The following is a 16,786-nucleotide window of genomic DNA, read 5'->3' on the forward strand; positions in this document are numbered from 1 at the left end:
ATGTCCAGGCCCGTCTGAAGTTTGCTAGAGTGCATTTGGATGATCCAGAAGAGGATTGGAAGAATGTCATATGGTCAGATGAAACCAAAATATAACTTTTTGGTAAAAACTCAACTCGTCGTGTTTGGAGGACAAAGAATGCTGAGTTGCATCCAAAGAACACCATACCTACTGTGAAGCATGGGGGTGGAAACATCATGCTTTGGGGCTGTTTTTCTGCAAAGGGACCAGGACGACTGATCCGTGTAAAGGAAAGAATGAATGGGGCCATGTATCGTGAGATTTTGAGTGAAAACCTCCTTCCATCAGCAAGGGCATTGAAGATGAAACGTTGCTGGGTCTTTCAGAATGACAATGATCCCAAACACACCGCCCGGGCAACAAAGGAGTGGCTTCATAAGAAGCATTTCAAGGTCCTGGAGTGGCCTAGCCAGTCTCCAGATCTCAACCCCATAGAAAATCTTTGGAGGGAGTTGAAAGTCCGTGTTGCCCAGCGACAGCCCCAAAACATCACTGCTCTAGAGGAGATATGCATGGAGGAATGGGCCAAAATACCAGCAACAGTGTGTGAAAACCTTGTGAAGACTTACAGAAAATGTTTGACCTGTGTCATTGCCAACAAAGGGTATATAACAAAGTATTGAGAAACTTTTGTTATTGACCAAATACTTATTTTCCACCATAATTTGCAAATAAATTCATTAAAAATCCTACAATGTGATTTTCTGGATTTTTTTTCTCATTTTGTCAGTCATAGTTGACGTGTACCTATGATGAAAATTACAGGCCTCTCTCATCTTTTTAAGTGGGAGAACTTGCACAATTGGTGGCTGACTAAATACTTTTTTTCCCCACTGTACCTCCCTCTCTTACTCCTTCCCTGACCTGTTATTCCATCCCCCTCTCAATCTCTCCATCTCTCCTTTCCTACACCCTTCCTGTTACTGTCCCTCTTTCTTCCGGATCCAACAGAAGGATTTACTGCCAACCCAGAAACAAGGCAGAATCTTCTCTTTGAGGTTAGTTTTGAACTTGTGTATCAGTCGCACCTCCTTCTCCACCTCCCCTTCTCCTTCCACAATGAAGAACTTGATGATGCCAGCGGGCTGGTCCAGGTATATGCTCATGGTGTTGCACAAAGGGAGCTCGACCTCCACATTCTCCCCATTGTGCCAGACGTGGTAGCAGGAGCCAGCCCAGCCCGCACCCCATGAGCTCTCATTCTCCCCCAGCCCACATGGCCCGTCCTTCCGGCCCATGCTCTCGTACACTGCCCCAATCACCACCCAGCCGTCATAGTCCACCTCCCAGTACCCTCTCTGCCCCAACAGCCCTTCCTTACACAGCACCTGCACAGAGTAGAGGGCGGATAGTGGAAAGGGAAGATAGAGATGTCTTAGAGGCAGGCATGCACTGATGGCATGTCCAAAAATATAAATAATAAATAAAAGTCATTTAGCAGACAAAAATTTAGGCACAATTTAGTTACACAATGGCACTATGATGTGTGCCCTGTAACTGAGGATGGCAGACCAACCTGTGGTGAATGCTCAAATCTCTCCGGTCTCATGGGGTATGGACACACCTCCTCTGACATACGCGACACCTTGAGGTTGCTCTCGGATATCCACAGCAGCTTCTGGGCCGTTTTGTCATCCAGGGAGAGGGGGATCCAGTCTGAGGGGAGAAAGAGGAAGAGAAAGAGGGAAGAGAAACGATGAGGTAAAGAGAGAGGATTGAGTTGAATGGTAGGATGAATATGGATGAGATGAAAGGGTCAGAGAACAGATAAGATCAGATGAGTACTGTGATATTGAGATATGTACAATCTCTTGTGTGTAAAGCGGATATACTGTCAGCCAGGTCATAATTGTGCATTTCAACATTGTATAGGCTGTGGGCAAGCAGGATTTAGCATCAAATGCATTACATAGAGTGAGGCCCAAACTGATAAAGAGCCAATTACATGGCCTTACATTTCATGTGGTCAGCCCTGGTGGTGGGATCATGAATATTGGGCTCGTACACCGGCGGCGCCTCTGTGATGAGGAGAGAGAGAGAAAAGTGTGAAATCCATTAACGGTATACTGATGAGATAATCCAGTTTGAATTACACCACCGGTCTAATGTAATTCCTGGGATGCCATTGTTAGTCAGGCTTTTCAGTAGTAATACATGCAATATTACAGAAATCATACCTGCAGGAGCGGCCTGGGATTTTCTTCCTGCAGAAAAGAGGCAGAAATAAATGTTATCTTTTCGATTTTTCCCAGATAGAACATTATCTTGTGTCAGATGGTTGTTATCTATTTATTCACTGCATTTGTAGAATTTGTGCTAGTTGCAGTTACTGTCCATGATTCCTTCTCTCCCTTCCTTCTCATCATCTCTCCTCTCCTTGCCTCTACCTCCCTGCTCCTGTCACTCTCTCCCTTCACCCCCCCTCCCTCTCACTACTTGCCTTTATGCCGTATATCACCGTGGAGTGTGTGTGCTATTCTGAGTCTTTTCTCTTAGCACTGATTAATGTAGTTTACCCATACCAGCCCAGGTTTGGGTTACGGCTTAAAGACATGCCATGACTAAACTTACATCCGCTAAGGACACACATCACAGCCACTGACACCAGGGGTCAGGCCGTTTATAAGACTACACGTTGTGTCTGATGGACGTTATTTCACGCCACTGATGGCATGTTTGTCTCTGCTGCTGCAGTACTCTGGCTGTTGTTTAATCTCTGGTTCTCCCTCATGTCCATTCATTTTTCATCCCACTTTCTCAGAAAACTGGGTGCTATTGCTGTCCCGTTTCCACTCGGACTGTCACCGTCCGTCAGTCTCCTTTAGTCTATGGGCGACATTAGCTCAAATTATTGTTGATTTTCAAAGGGTCATCCATCTCCCTCCTTTCATCTCATCTCTCATTCTCACCTATCAGACTGCGTCATTGCTCTGGAGCTGGGGATCCCTGGACAAGACAAGCCATCTCATATATGGCAGACCCTCCAGGTTTCAGGGCGTTTAGTGATATTTGCAAGCAAAATTGCTTGATCTTTTTTGTAGTGCAGTCATTGAACAGTTGTATGCGGTAATATTGTTGTTATTTTACTATTTTATGCAGTAATAGTGTGGTGATTGGTGAAATTTGCAACCCCTCTCATAATATGCAGAATTGCAGAATCCTGGAGGTACTGATATGGGTATTTTCTCCTTTACATGACACACACCTGCACACATAGGATACCGGTATGCACGTGTACCCCTACACACCCGCCCACGTGAGAACTAGATACAGAGTGAGCGTTTCCATTTCTTTTCTACATCCATTGGGATGCCAACGTGCTCTCAAATGCCCCACATGCGTGTTTGAGGATGTCACTGGATAGCAAGCTTTCAGTGATGGAGGGGATAGCAGAGAGCGTGAGTGATATGTCTTAATGGTTCTTCCTGACAGTCTGCACCATTGCAGGAAGCCAGGCCCTTCGTTAACACCAATGGAGTGGTGAACTGGTCATTGATTACGCCGGCCCTGCCAACACATCGCTGGAAGGATTGGCCAGTCTGTCCTTTTAACCCGGCTCTTTTGCTCAGGACAGTCCGTGCTGGTACCCGTCTGAGGGAAACTTAACTCTCCAGCTTTCACGACTTGTCTTCCCAGTAGTAGAGAGGCAGCCGACAGGATGATGACCATGAGGAATAATGTGAGCTTGTTACCACATCGGCAGAGGCCAAGAGAAACTGGGAGGATGAGCAAGGTAAGAATAAGGCTGAGAACATCACTGCCTTCCTTGCGTGAAGCATGTGTGCCAAAGAAGCTGCCACGTTACTGTAGAGGTTATGATGTCTTTCAACAACTTCCCATCGTGGTTGGCTGAACTCTGACTCACTGGTCTTTCCAATCAAGCTTCCATGTTTGTGACTTAAAAGCATAAACTAATATATGGCATTACGAGATGAAAATGAACATTCTAAATATACATTACACCGGTGTCAAGGTCCATTATGTTGCAGCACCCCTACTTCCCATGGCTATGTAGCATACAGCAGTACATTCACTTGTAAGTGCCATCCAGAGTGTGAATTATACCTTGACATTCAGGGATTTCTATTTCTTTAACTGGACCGCCACGTGAATTTGTTTTCAGGGCTTTATAGTAAAGATGTGGTTTAACTGTAAAGATTTATTACCAATGAATGTGTCATGAACACAACCAGTCATAATGTTTTCATCTGATTGTCCAAAAAATCACTTCAAAAAGTTAATTAAGTAGGTTACCTGCGCACGTTCATCTACTCCAAAATAAGTCCAGCATCCGAACAGTGCACTGTGCACCAGGTAATAGGGACATCTATTACAAACACCATAAGTGTAATGACCTTCAGCCTACAAAGTGACGTGTATTCATGGATGCCAAGGGAAGCCAGTCTTCCCCAACAATGTTAACAATAAAATAAACAAACTCATAAAATGGAGTGGCCAATCAGATTTAAATGGGGGGTACCCTGGATACGCCACTGTATGTATCCTGAAAGACTGAACAGCTGCACACTGCCCAAAAGAGATTCAAATGACTTTGACAGAAGGAATTAATATAATGTGTACTGTACTGAACAACAAGTAGAAGTAAAGATCAGGAAAGGTTTGGCAAGAGAGGAAGGGAGAAGGTCATCTGATCTCGGGAGTTAGGACATGGGCAGTAGGGAGTAACGAGGTTGATGACAGGTCACTTCATCCATCATCCCTCTCCATACTCTCCCGGAATCCTCCCTTATAGGGACAGAGGGATGGGAGAGGGAGGGACACAGAGAGAAATAGCAAGAATCAGCTAATAGGATAGCCAGGGATAGTTAGTAGATGGCAAAAGTAAGACATTGATGGAGGGTGTCATCAAGGGACTCAGGAGAATCATTGCGAGGGTAGAGAGATTTAAGAGGGAGAAATATATATTTTAAAGCAGGGATGGGCAACTGGCGGCACCCCAAATTTTTAAAATAAGTCTTACTGTTGCAAGTTAGAATAGTAGAATACACAAGGTGCAATTTCGAAATTTGGTTGTGCATAAGCAGTTTTTCCCTTGTTATGTCAGTCACTGATAGTCGCTTAATTAGCCCATGTCAGCATAACATTTGTATATTGGCAAATTAGTCTAGTGGCCAGCTATCTAAACTTAGTAATCATGGTCGAATTATCGGCCGTGGGGCCCCCATTGATTTTGTTAGTCAGTGATTTTGTTAGTCAGTCTCACTCATATCATAAAACCTGCAAACATTTCTCTCCACCCTATGGAAAAATGAGTACAATTGCATGAAATGTGTTATAAAATTGCTAAATCCTCTCTCCAACCCCATGGCAAAATGTCTAGAATTGCAGCAAACTTGCTTTAAACCTCTACATTTTCTCTACACCCCATGGCAAAATGTGTGGAATTGCACGAAATTAACTCTAAAATGTAAAAATGTCCTCTCCGCTGTCAAGGGGGGGGCTGCTAAAATGTTTTGCTCGCAAGGTAGTGGTGGTGGGGGTACGCACATGTGGGTACGCAGACCCGCGAGCAACCGCGACCCCACATGAGTTCAGATTTTTTGTGGCCTCCACCCCCATCAAAGTTGCCCATCCCTGTTCTAAAGTAACATGGGATGGAGCATTTGATAGGCAATCTTGCAATTTGAAAGTGTCTGATCCTCATTTGAAGAGAATGCTTCACAGGCAGTATACAGTGTATTCGTAAAGTATTCAGACCCCTTGATCTTTTCCACATTTTGTTACGTTACAGCCTTATTCTAAAATGGATTAAACAGTTTTTCCCCCTCGTCAATCTACACACAATACCCCATAATGACAAAGCAAAAACAGGTTTTTAGAATTTTTTGCAAAAAGGGAAGGGGTCTGAATACTTTCCGACATCCAGAAAATATCCAGAGTCACCATGGAGTGAGACATCACCCTGGCTGGTTATTATGAATGGGGCCGGGGCCCGGCAGGGGTGAGGGGGGAGATATGAGGGGGCTCTGGCTCCTCTGTGGAGGATAAGCTCAGCCAGATACCCTGCTGCTCTTAATGGGGTCACTAACAAAGCCCCGGACAGATCGACAGATGGATAAACCGATACTCAGAGAGATTGATGAGTTGACACAGAAATAAAGACATTTAAAAAAAGAGAAGATGGGTGGATGAATGTTCAGGCACATAGAGACAGTGGCAGAAAATGAGGTTGCTACCTCAGGCCAAACATAGGAGTCAAATGCATTGGAATCCATTGAACCATCAATCAAATTGTGAAATCATAGGATTGAATTGGCAGGGGAAGGATTGGAATGGAAGTCCAACAGTATTGGGAACAGCATTTGAATAGATTTCTTCTGATCTTGGAAAAGCAACACATTTGTCCATTTAACCAACATTTGTCCATTTCTAGAGATGTTTTTGAAGATGAGTATGATGTTTATTCACAGTAACAACGACATTCAGGACACATGATAGGTGTGCTGCGGATGGACAGAAGCTAATCGGAGAATGAAATGTAGACTCATCTTCTCCTCCCTGGTAATTGGAGGAAGGCCAGTCGGCCGTGTTGAGGACATCTGTAGATGCCTTTCAGAGGCCAGGACGATGACCCCTCTGACATGGTAGAAAAGAAGCTGCTTATGTTGGACGTGCTCGTCGGTGGTCTGCGCGACCCCCCTGGATGAGATGAAGCTCTCTGCCCGGATCGGGTTCGGGAACAGCGGGATCTCCACTGATAGGGAGATCACGAGATGCGACAGAGAGAGGTGAAGGGAGCTGGCCAAAGCTCAGATCCATCCCTCTGCCCTCCGTTATGAAGTGTGTAAAAAACCCTCGCTGTGATCCATGCCGATGATGAAATGGAGATGGATGGAAATAAGCATGGACAGACAGATGTACAAACAAACAGGAGGATACATGACAGCATTCTAGAAGAAAAAGAACAAGAGAGAAAGTCATTGGGACGATGTCAACATGAGATGAAATGTGATGGGCTCCAATTAGAGGTCTTCACGGGTCTAAAAAGTTGGACCAGGACCCGAGGACAATCAGACCCGAACCCGAATGGACCCGAGGACAACTCGACCTAGACCCAACCCGTACCCTAACTGGTCCGAATCTAGACCAGACTCGAGTGACAAAAAAAGTATGTTTATCAGCCAAGTAGCTCTTCTGGTTAACAAATAGGTCTTTACAGTATATGTTGGCTAGGCATTCTATAAGTCAATAAATTCACCTTATTAGCATAAAATAAATATGCTATAGGCTATGCAGAGCCATGGCTGGGTCCAATCAAACAGGACCAGACCCGGACCCGAGGGACAAGTTAGAATTTCAGACCCGAACCCGATCGGGCTCGGGTATATCGGGTCCACCCGGACCCGTGAAGACCTAGCTCCAATTGACTTTGAAATAATCGATGTTTAGCTGTACATTGTCATGAAAAGCAATGCAACTGTCTAAATTTGAATCTGGCAATACGAACCTCAGAGGTCGGATTTTCACAGAATCAAACAGCCATAAATAAAACTTTGTGTTTCACAGCCAGGTACTTGAGTTACTGTCCATGACTTCACACTTCATTACTATGGGAGCCAAAGGATGGCAGTGATGGGGAGTGAGAAGGGAGTGATGGGACATTGAGGGCACACTGGGCTAGGGCTGGATAAATGTGAAGGATCCATAGCAGGGTTGGACGGACAGAGGGATAAATGGAGAAGCACAGAGTAAGAGGAGGAGGAATATAGCAATATAGAAAGGGTGGACGGGATCATTGGCAGCATCGAGAGAGGTTAGTTTCATGGAGTAAAGTGATAGACAGAGATGAGGTGGCCAACGGGCCAGTGAGGCTGTGTGAGAGCTGACTGCTGAAAGAATGGATTTGATCCAGTGGGAACATTGTGGTCTGGAGAGGCGATGTCAGAAGAGGGGGAAACAGTTTGATTAGCTGATTGATGAGATGAGGGAGAGATTTGGCAGCAAGACAGGCAGAGAGAGGTACTTGGAAAAGTGGGCCTGTCAAAGGAACATGATACAGCTTGTAATTGGTAGCCAATAAACAACATGTTATCGACATCATAAATTCATAATAAAATACCCAGTGATGAGCACTGTCTATCTGTCTGCCTGTCTGTCTCTCTCTCTCTGTCTGTATCTTTTTGTCTGTCTGTCTGTCTCTCTCTCCTTAGCTAGCCTTAAATATAATAAAGTCCAAATGCCAAAACAGTAGTTAACACTTAATATTCCCAGTAGCTTAACCGTAACTGAACAAGCAGGTATTTCACAACCTGACACTCTTATATAGACTCCACCATGCCCCATAGTCTACATATAGACTCCACCATGCCCCATAGTCTACATATAGACTCCACCATGCCCCATAGTCTACATATAGACTCCACCATGCCCCATAGTCTACATATAGACTCCACCATGCCCCATAGTGTACATATAGACTCCACCATGCCCCATAGTCTACATATAGACTCCACCATGCCCCATAGTCTACATATAGACTCCACCATGCCCCATAGTCTACATATAGACTCCACCATGCCCCATAGTGTACATATAGACTCCACCATGCCCCATAGTCTACATATAGACTCCACCATGCCCCATAGTCTACATATAGACTCCACCATGTCCCATAGTCTACATATAGACTCCACCATGCCCCATAGTCTACATATAGACTCCACCATGCCCCATAGTCTACATATAGACTCCACCATGTCCCATAGTCTACATATAGACTCCACCATGCCCCATAGTCTACATATAGACTCCACCATGCCCCATAGTCTACATATAGACTCCACCATGTCCCATAGTCTACATATAGACTCCACCATGCCCCATAGTCTACATATAGACTCCACCATGCCCCATAGTCTACATATAGACTCCACCATGTCCCATAGTCTACATATAGACTCCACCATGCCCCATAGTCTACATATAGACTCCACCATGCCCCATAGTCTACATATAGACTCCACCATGCATACACCAGTGCTAAAACGTGTGTTCCAGTACGACACAGTGAAATGGCGTTCGGTTCCTTTGTTGATTTAAAACAATGACTTGTTTCTTAATCCTGGGGCTCAGAAGAGCGGTTGTCAGGAAAAACAACACTAACAACATTACACAGTACGGCACTGGACTTACTCCATATTTGGATGTTGTTTTTAGTGCGAGGAAGGCATAGTAACTTGATTAACTTGATGTTCAGAAATACACCATCCGCAATAATCATAATTTCACTAGTGTACAGTGTCATCTCAAAAGTATTCTAACATTTTTTACTCAATAGTAATGCAATTATTTCCCCTTTATTATTTAGTTGAGTTACTGGCAAACTACGATTAATCATTTGGGACATAACAAAACTACGATTAATCATTTGGGACATAACAATACAATGTCAATAACGTAACAAAAATCCTAAATTATTAATTATTTGCCTGGTGTATGATAAAGCAAAACCATTTATAACACAACAAAACGTAAAACATGTATTCATGGGAATGGGAATATTAATTATGAATGTTAATTTCTGAAAATGTGAAATATACATTAAAAATAGTAATTTCTATCATTTCTCAATCGGGAAAGCCAATAAAATGTATTATCAAAGTAATGCTGATTGACTGATTATTACATTTGCTTTGGTTTTGGTCCGCTTTCAATGACATAATTTATTGATACATGCAAGCTCACAGAGAAGATCATGAACCCTTACCTGCTTTCTTTGGTACAGGCATGCTTTCGTTACTGCTTGGAGCGTAGTTTGGCAATGGCATGGTACCCTATGGTCTTCAGCAGAGATAGTGGCTGGTCCTCTCTCCATGAACACTCTTATTTCCTCAGGGAGAACAGGGAGGGGGTCAGGACAGGAGGTGCCCAGGTTGGGAGAGGAGGAGTGTCTGGGTGAGGGTTGGTTAGATATAAGGGGTTACCGAAAGGGTTGGTCCTGTCATCTGAAACTTCTGCAACTCTAGTGAACCTTTCTAGAGCACAAAAATGGACACAAGCAAACACATACTGTACAGTATGTCATAAACACTATACTCCTTTTACATACATACTGTACAGTATGTCATAAACACTATACTCCTTTTACATACATACTGTACAGTATGTCATAAAACTATACTCCTTTTACATACATACTGTACAGTATGTCATAAACACTATACTCCTTTTACATACATACTGTACAGTATATCATAAACACTATACTCCTTTTACATACATACTGTACAGTATGTCATAAACACTATACTCCTTTTACATACATACTGTACAGTATGTCATAAACACTATACTCCTTTTACATACATACTGTACAGTATGTCATAAACACTATACTCCTTTTACATACATACTGTACAGTATGTCATAAACACTATACTCCTTTTACATACATACTGTACAGTATGTCATAAACACTATACTCCTTTAACATACATACTGTACAGTATGTCATAAACACTATACTCCTTTTACATACATACTGTACAGTATGTCATAAACACTATACTCCTTTTACATACATACTGTACAGTATGTCACAAACACTATACTCCTTTTACATACATACTGTACAGTATGTCATAAACACTATACTCCTTTTACATACATACTGTACAGTATGTCATAAACACTATACTCCTTTTACATACATACTGTACAGTATGTCATAAACACTATACTCCTTTTACATACATACTGTACAGTATGTCATAAACACTATACTCCTTTTACATACATACTGTACAGTATGTCACAAACACTATACTCCTTTTACATACATACTGTACAGTATGTCATAAACACTATACTCCTTTTACATACATACTGTACAGTATGTCACAAACACTATACTCCTTTTACATACATACTGTACAGTATGTCACAAACACTATACTCCTTTTACATACATACTGTACAGTATGTCATAAACACTATACTCCTTTTACATACATACTGTACAGTATGTCATAAACACTATACTCCTTTTACATACATACTGTACAGTATGTCACAAACACTAACCTCCTTTTACATACAGTGAGGGAAAAAAGTATTTGATCCCCTGCTGATTTTGTACGTTTGCCCATTGACAAAGACATGATCAGTCTATAATTTTAATGGTAGGTTTATTTGAACAGTGAGAGACAGAATAACAACAAAAAAATCCAGAAAAACGCATGTCAAAAATGTTATGAATTGATTTGCATTGTAATGAGGGAAATAAATATTTGACCCCTCTGCAAAACATGACTTCATACTTGGTGGCAAAACCCTTGTTGGCTAGGCCACTCCAGGACCTTAATGTGCTTCTTCTTGAGTCACTCCTTTATTGCTTTGGCCGTGTGTTTTGGGTCATTGTCATGCTGGAATACCCATCCACGACCCATTTTCAATGCCCTGGCTGAGGGAAGGAGGTTCTCACCCAAGGTTTTACGGTACATGGCCCCGTCCATCGTCCCTTTGATGCGGTGAAGTTGTCCTGTCCAAAAACACCCCCAAAGCATAATGTTTCCACCTCCATGTTTGACGGTGGTGATGGTGTTCTTGGGGTTATAGGCAGCATTCCTCCTCCTCCTCCAAACACGGCGAGTTGAGTTGATGCCAAAGAGCTCCATTTTGGTCTCATCTGACCACAACACTTTCACCCAGTTCTCCTCTGAATCATTCAGATGTTCATTGGCAAACTTCAGACGGCCCTGTATATGTGCTTTCTTGAGCAGGGGGACCTTGCGGGCGCTGCAGGATTTCAGTCCTTCACGGCGTAGTGTGTTACCAATGGTTTTCTTGGTGACTATGGTCCCAGCTGCCTTGAGATCATTGACAAGATCCTCCCATGTAGTTCTGGGCTGATTCCTCACCGTTCTCATGATCATTGCAACTCCACGAGGTGAGCTCTTGCATGGAGCCCCAGGCCGAGGGAGATTGACAGTTATTTTGTGTTTCTTCCATTTGCGAATAATCGCACCAGCTGTTGTCACCTTCTCACCAAGCTGCTTGGCGATGGTCTTGTAGCCCATTCCAGCCTTGTGTAGGTCTACAATCTTGTCCCTGACATCCTTGGAGAGCTCTTTGGTCTTGGCCACGGTGGAGAGTTTGGAATCTGATTGATTGATTGCTTCTGTGGACAGGTGTCTTTTATACAGGTAACAAGCTGACATTAGGAGCCCTCCCTTTAAGAGTGTGCTCCTAATCTCAACTCGTTACCTGTATAAAAGACACCTGGGAGCCAGAAATCTTTCTGATTGAGAGGGGGTCAAATACTTATTTCCCTCATTAAAATGCAAATCAATTTATAACATTTTTTACATGCGTTTTTCTGGATTTTTTTGTTGTTATTCTGTCTCTCACTGTTCAAATAAACCTACCATTAAAAGGTACTGATCATTTCTTTGTCAGTGGGCAAACGTACAAAATCAGCAGGGGATCAAATACTTTTTTCCCTCACTGTACATTTACATTTACATTTTAGTCATTTAGCAGACGCTCTTATCCAGAGCGACTTACAGTTAGTGAGTGCATACATTTTACTTTTTTTTTTTTTATACTGGAATCGAACCCACAACCCTGGCATTACAAATGCCATGCTCTACCAACTGAGCTACATCCCTGCCGGCCATTCCCTCCCCTACCCTGGACGACGCTGGGCAAATTGTGCGCCGCCCCATGGGTCTCCCGGTCGCGGCCGGCTACGACAGAGCCTGGATTCGGACCAGGATCTCTAGTGGCACAGCTAGCACTGCAATGCAGTGCCTTAGACCACTGCGTATCACATTTACACGCTGACACTCAGGGGCAGCAGAATGTAAAGGCACCATATATGAGATTCTCCAATCTAAAACGTTTAGTGGAGAGAGAGACAGGATGCGTATTATGTTATGTAACCATGGAAACCGTGCATTCTTTGCCTTTGACCGCTTAGCCAATGAACTTTGACGTGAGATGCGAGGGACGTCGATCCCAAAAGGACTTTGAACAATTTCCATTGACCCTATGACAAAAACAGTCCACAGTGTGAATTTATTTATGCAGTGTTAGTGGCTGTGTAGTGTGGAGCTGTGTGTGTGTGTAGTGTGGAACTAAGTGCAGAGCTATTGAATGACGATTACATTGCCCTTGCAGATACTGTATGGTTCTTGGTCTGCGGGCTTGTGTTGAAATGTTCTAGCTTGTGATGTGAAAAGCCATCCTCAGACACTGACTGGGCAGGTGCACCTGACCTGCTACCTGCTACCTCCTATCTCCACATCATTTCAAACAGGAGGATTTCCCCTCATCCACAAGTCTCTGTTTCTGTATCAAAATAACTTCCTGTCAGGACACAGTGTTTCATTGGGTCACTGTGTTTGGAGACATCTAGCTATTAGAAGAGGCATTTTAATGAAGTGTAAGTGCCCGCTTAGCGCTGGCCTCCAGAAGACCAGATATGTTTAGTGTGTGGTATGCTACTAAACATCAGCATTCAACACCCACAGCTAAATACTGTCAGTGTGTGGACTTACAGAGTATTACACTAAGACCTTTCAGCACTCCCAGGGTTGCTCTGCATCATTATTATACAGACTAATACCACCACGGTATATTCCATACAAGTAAATGTCCACTGACTGAGTTATCTGATAGCCAGTGTTGCATTCCATTTGTTACATGTTATGATAATGTTATAGTGGTATGGTGAAATGACTAAAATAATGGCACACTATGAATACTGTACCTTATAGATTTAGAAACATAATTGTATGTGGGACTGTAATGCTTTGTATGCCCTTGCGATCCTTTCCCTTTTTTGACGCCCTGTTGGGAGCCTGTCACAAGCTGATTGAAAAGCCAGGTGCTTTCCTCCTCTTACGTTTCTCATTGACTTTGCTTTTTAGTCCAGGACAAGGCTTGATCTGTGTCTGGGAAACCGCCCCATGGTGTACCGTGTATACATGAGTTACAAACGGTTCACTAAATAGGCCCTCAAAGGAATAGGACTTGGTATCCTACATTGTACTTACAGAGTAGGGGTACAGACTAGGTAAACATTTCCCTATTGCTGCGGCAGAGCAACATAAACCCCATAATACTCCGTAATCACAGGACATCCCAAGCCGGGGGCCCCTGTCCACACACGGTGTCATGGTTGGTTTCTTAGTGACAGGGAGCCCAGAGATTTATGTGGCGCCACCGGCATGCAGGCGGCAGCCCATTTGGTCTGTACAATTTCTCTTGCTCTCTTCACCCTTCACCCTCTATCTTCTCTACCCTTTCATTTCTTATCCTTCGATTTGTCTGTTTTCCCCCCTTTCCCCTTTCCCATGTGGCCATCCTCACTTTTCCTAATTTAGAGAGAGAGAGCGAAGGTTGCGACGGCACATTACCATCTGAGTAGGGGCAGAGTGAGTAGTGTTGGAGGAGAGCGAGAGAGAAAAGGATACAAAGTAGTGGTTGGAGACTTGGAGGGGAGTTGCAGTGAGATTAGTAGAAGAACAGCATCTAGTAAAGATGAGGTCAAGCGTATTGCCTGCCTTGTGAGTAGGGGGGGACGGTGAGAGGGTGAGGTCAAAAGAGGAAAGGAGTGGAAAGAAGGAGGCAGAGAGAAATGAGTCAAAGGCAGACGTAGGGAGGTTAAAGTCACCCAGAACTTTGAGGGGTGAGCCATCCTCAGGAAAGGAACTTATCAAGGCGTCAAGCTCATTGATGAACTCTCCAAGGGAACCTGGAGGGCGATAAATGACAAGGATGTTAAGCTTGAATGGGCTAGTGACTGTGACAGCATGTAATTCAAATGAGGAGATAGACAGATGGGTCAGGGGAAAAAAGAGACAATGTCCACTTGGGAGAGATGAGGATTCCTGTGCCACCGCCATGCTGACCAGATGCTCTTGGGGTATGCGAGAACACATGATCAGACGAGGAAAGAGCAGTAGGAGTAGCAGTGTTTTCTGTGGTAATCCATGTTTCCGTCAGCACCAAGAAGTCGAGGGACTGGTGGGTAGCATAGGCTGAGATTAACTCTGCCTTGTTGGCCGCAGAACGGCAGTTCCAGAGGCTGCCGGAGACCTGGAACTCCACGTGGGTCATGCGCGCAGGGACCACCAGATTATAGTGGCAGCAGCCACGCGGTGTGAAGCGTTTGTATGGCCTGTGCAGACAGGAGAGAACAGGGATAGACAGACACATAGTTGACAGGCTACAGAACTTATGTATGCATTTTCCTAAATCCCTTTTTAAAGCTAAGCAAAAAACGAATAAGATTCCATTCTTGAAGATTCCAACTCTCATGTGCACCAGTGTCATCTTCCCCCTGCTTCCTGGTAGACAGGCATTCATCAGGCCTGGTGCTGATAGGCTCCTCTGGATGCAACCTGGACTCAGAGGTAGACGTAACATAGTTAAAGTAAATCCGACACACCCCAATTAGTATGATATGTTACGTTTCCTATGGTATGTATTAATTTGTGGATGTCCATCATCCATTTCGTATGATATGTTATGAATTACAATTTGTATTATATGTTACAAATTGCAATTCGTACAATATGTTATGAATTGCAATTCGTACAATACGTTACACATTTTCTAAACTTATGATATGTTACGAATTCCAATTTGTTATGGGTAACGTTAGCTAGGTGACTAATGCTAACGTTAGCCAGGTGGCTTGAAGTTAAGGTTAGGAGTTAGGGTAAAGGCTTAAGGTTATAGTTAGGGGAAGGGTTAGCTAACATGCAAAGTAGCTCAAAAGTAGTAAGTAGTTGCAAAGTTGCAAATTAGCTAAAATGCTAAAGTTGTCCGTGATGAGAATCGAACACGGAACCTTTGGATTGCTAGATGTTCGCGTTATACGCCCGACCGACCACCCTACTTTCGTTTTTACCTTAAGTAACCTTCTGTCTTATGTAACCATTCCAAACGTAACATATCATACTCATTTGAGTGTCCTGGATTTACATTTACTATGTTACATCTGGTCTATGAGACCAGGCTGCTGGATGAGAGCTATTTGTGGAGAAAGTTAAAAGTGACCACCTACCTAATGCTGATGGACATGCTGGTGTTTACGAATCGTTTATGAATAAGGATGGATTTTTCATTCAACAAAACAAAACATCGGTGGTTAGTTTGAGAGAGATTGGAGAGCTTCAATAAACATTTTTGTGACCAACTTTTTCTTTAGTTTGTCATTTTTTCAGAAGTGGGTTACAGGTACAACATTCAAAATCATATTAATTCAGATATATTCATACATTCAGTTATAATATTTATATTTCATACCTCCCTGTACCTGTGGGCTGCCAATCAGATAAATATTTTTCTGATATAACTTTCCCCACGTTGCTTGAGTGTTTTCTACTGTCATATGGGCGGCAGGTAGCTTAGTGGTTAAGAGCGTAGTGCCAGTAACCGAAAGGTCGCTGGTTCTAATCCCCGAGCTGACTAGGTGAAAAATCTGTCGATGTGCCCTTGAGCAAGGCACTTAACCCTAATTGCTCCTGTAAGTCGCTCTGGATAAGAGCGTCTGCTAAATGACGTAAATGTAAATATGTATGGATAATGTATGGATTGACCCCCAATTCTGCCTTCCCACCTGACACAGTGGTGTATCTTTTTACTAACAAATGACTTTGTCGTTCTCTCCCTTCTTCCATTCAAGCTCTCATCTTTCCCTTAGCTGTCCTCGTTGCCTCATCACTTCCTTTCTCAAGTTAACAGAGCGAGATGGGAGGAACATGGAGATGGGGATAAGGATAGGGTTGAGGGG

At 43.4% G+C, this 16,786-nt stretch overlaps 1 protein-coding gene across 1 annotated transcript; it reads right to left on the bottom strand.

The window, feature by feature from the left end:
• Positions 1-941: 941 nt before the first annotated feature.
• LOC311103195 (cytolytic toxin-beta) lies at positions 942-9,770 on the bottom strand (the record flags this gene model as incomplete). The annotated part of the gene is made up of 3 exons (XM_084144745.1): positions 942-1,349; positions 1,538-1,677; positions 9,749-9,770. 3 exons carry the CDS (start codon positions 9,768-9,770, stop codon positions 942-944), a joined length of 570 nt encoding a protein of 189 aa, XP_084000871.1.
• Between the last annotated feature and the right edge of the window lie 7,016 nt (positions 9,771-16,786).

The sequence above is a fragment of the Coregonus lavaretus genome (genome assembly GCF_964263955.1).
Source record: "Coregonus lavaretus genome assembly, chromosome: 28".
In the NCBI taxonomy this organism is placed as follows: Eukaryota; Metazoa; Chordata; class Actinopteri; order Salmoniformes; family Salmonidae; genus Coregonus; species Coregonus lavaretus.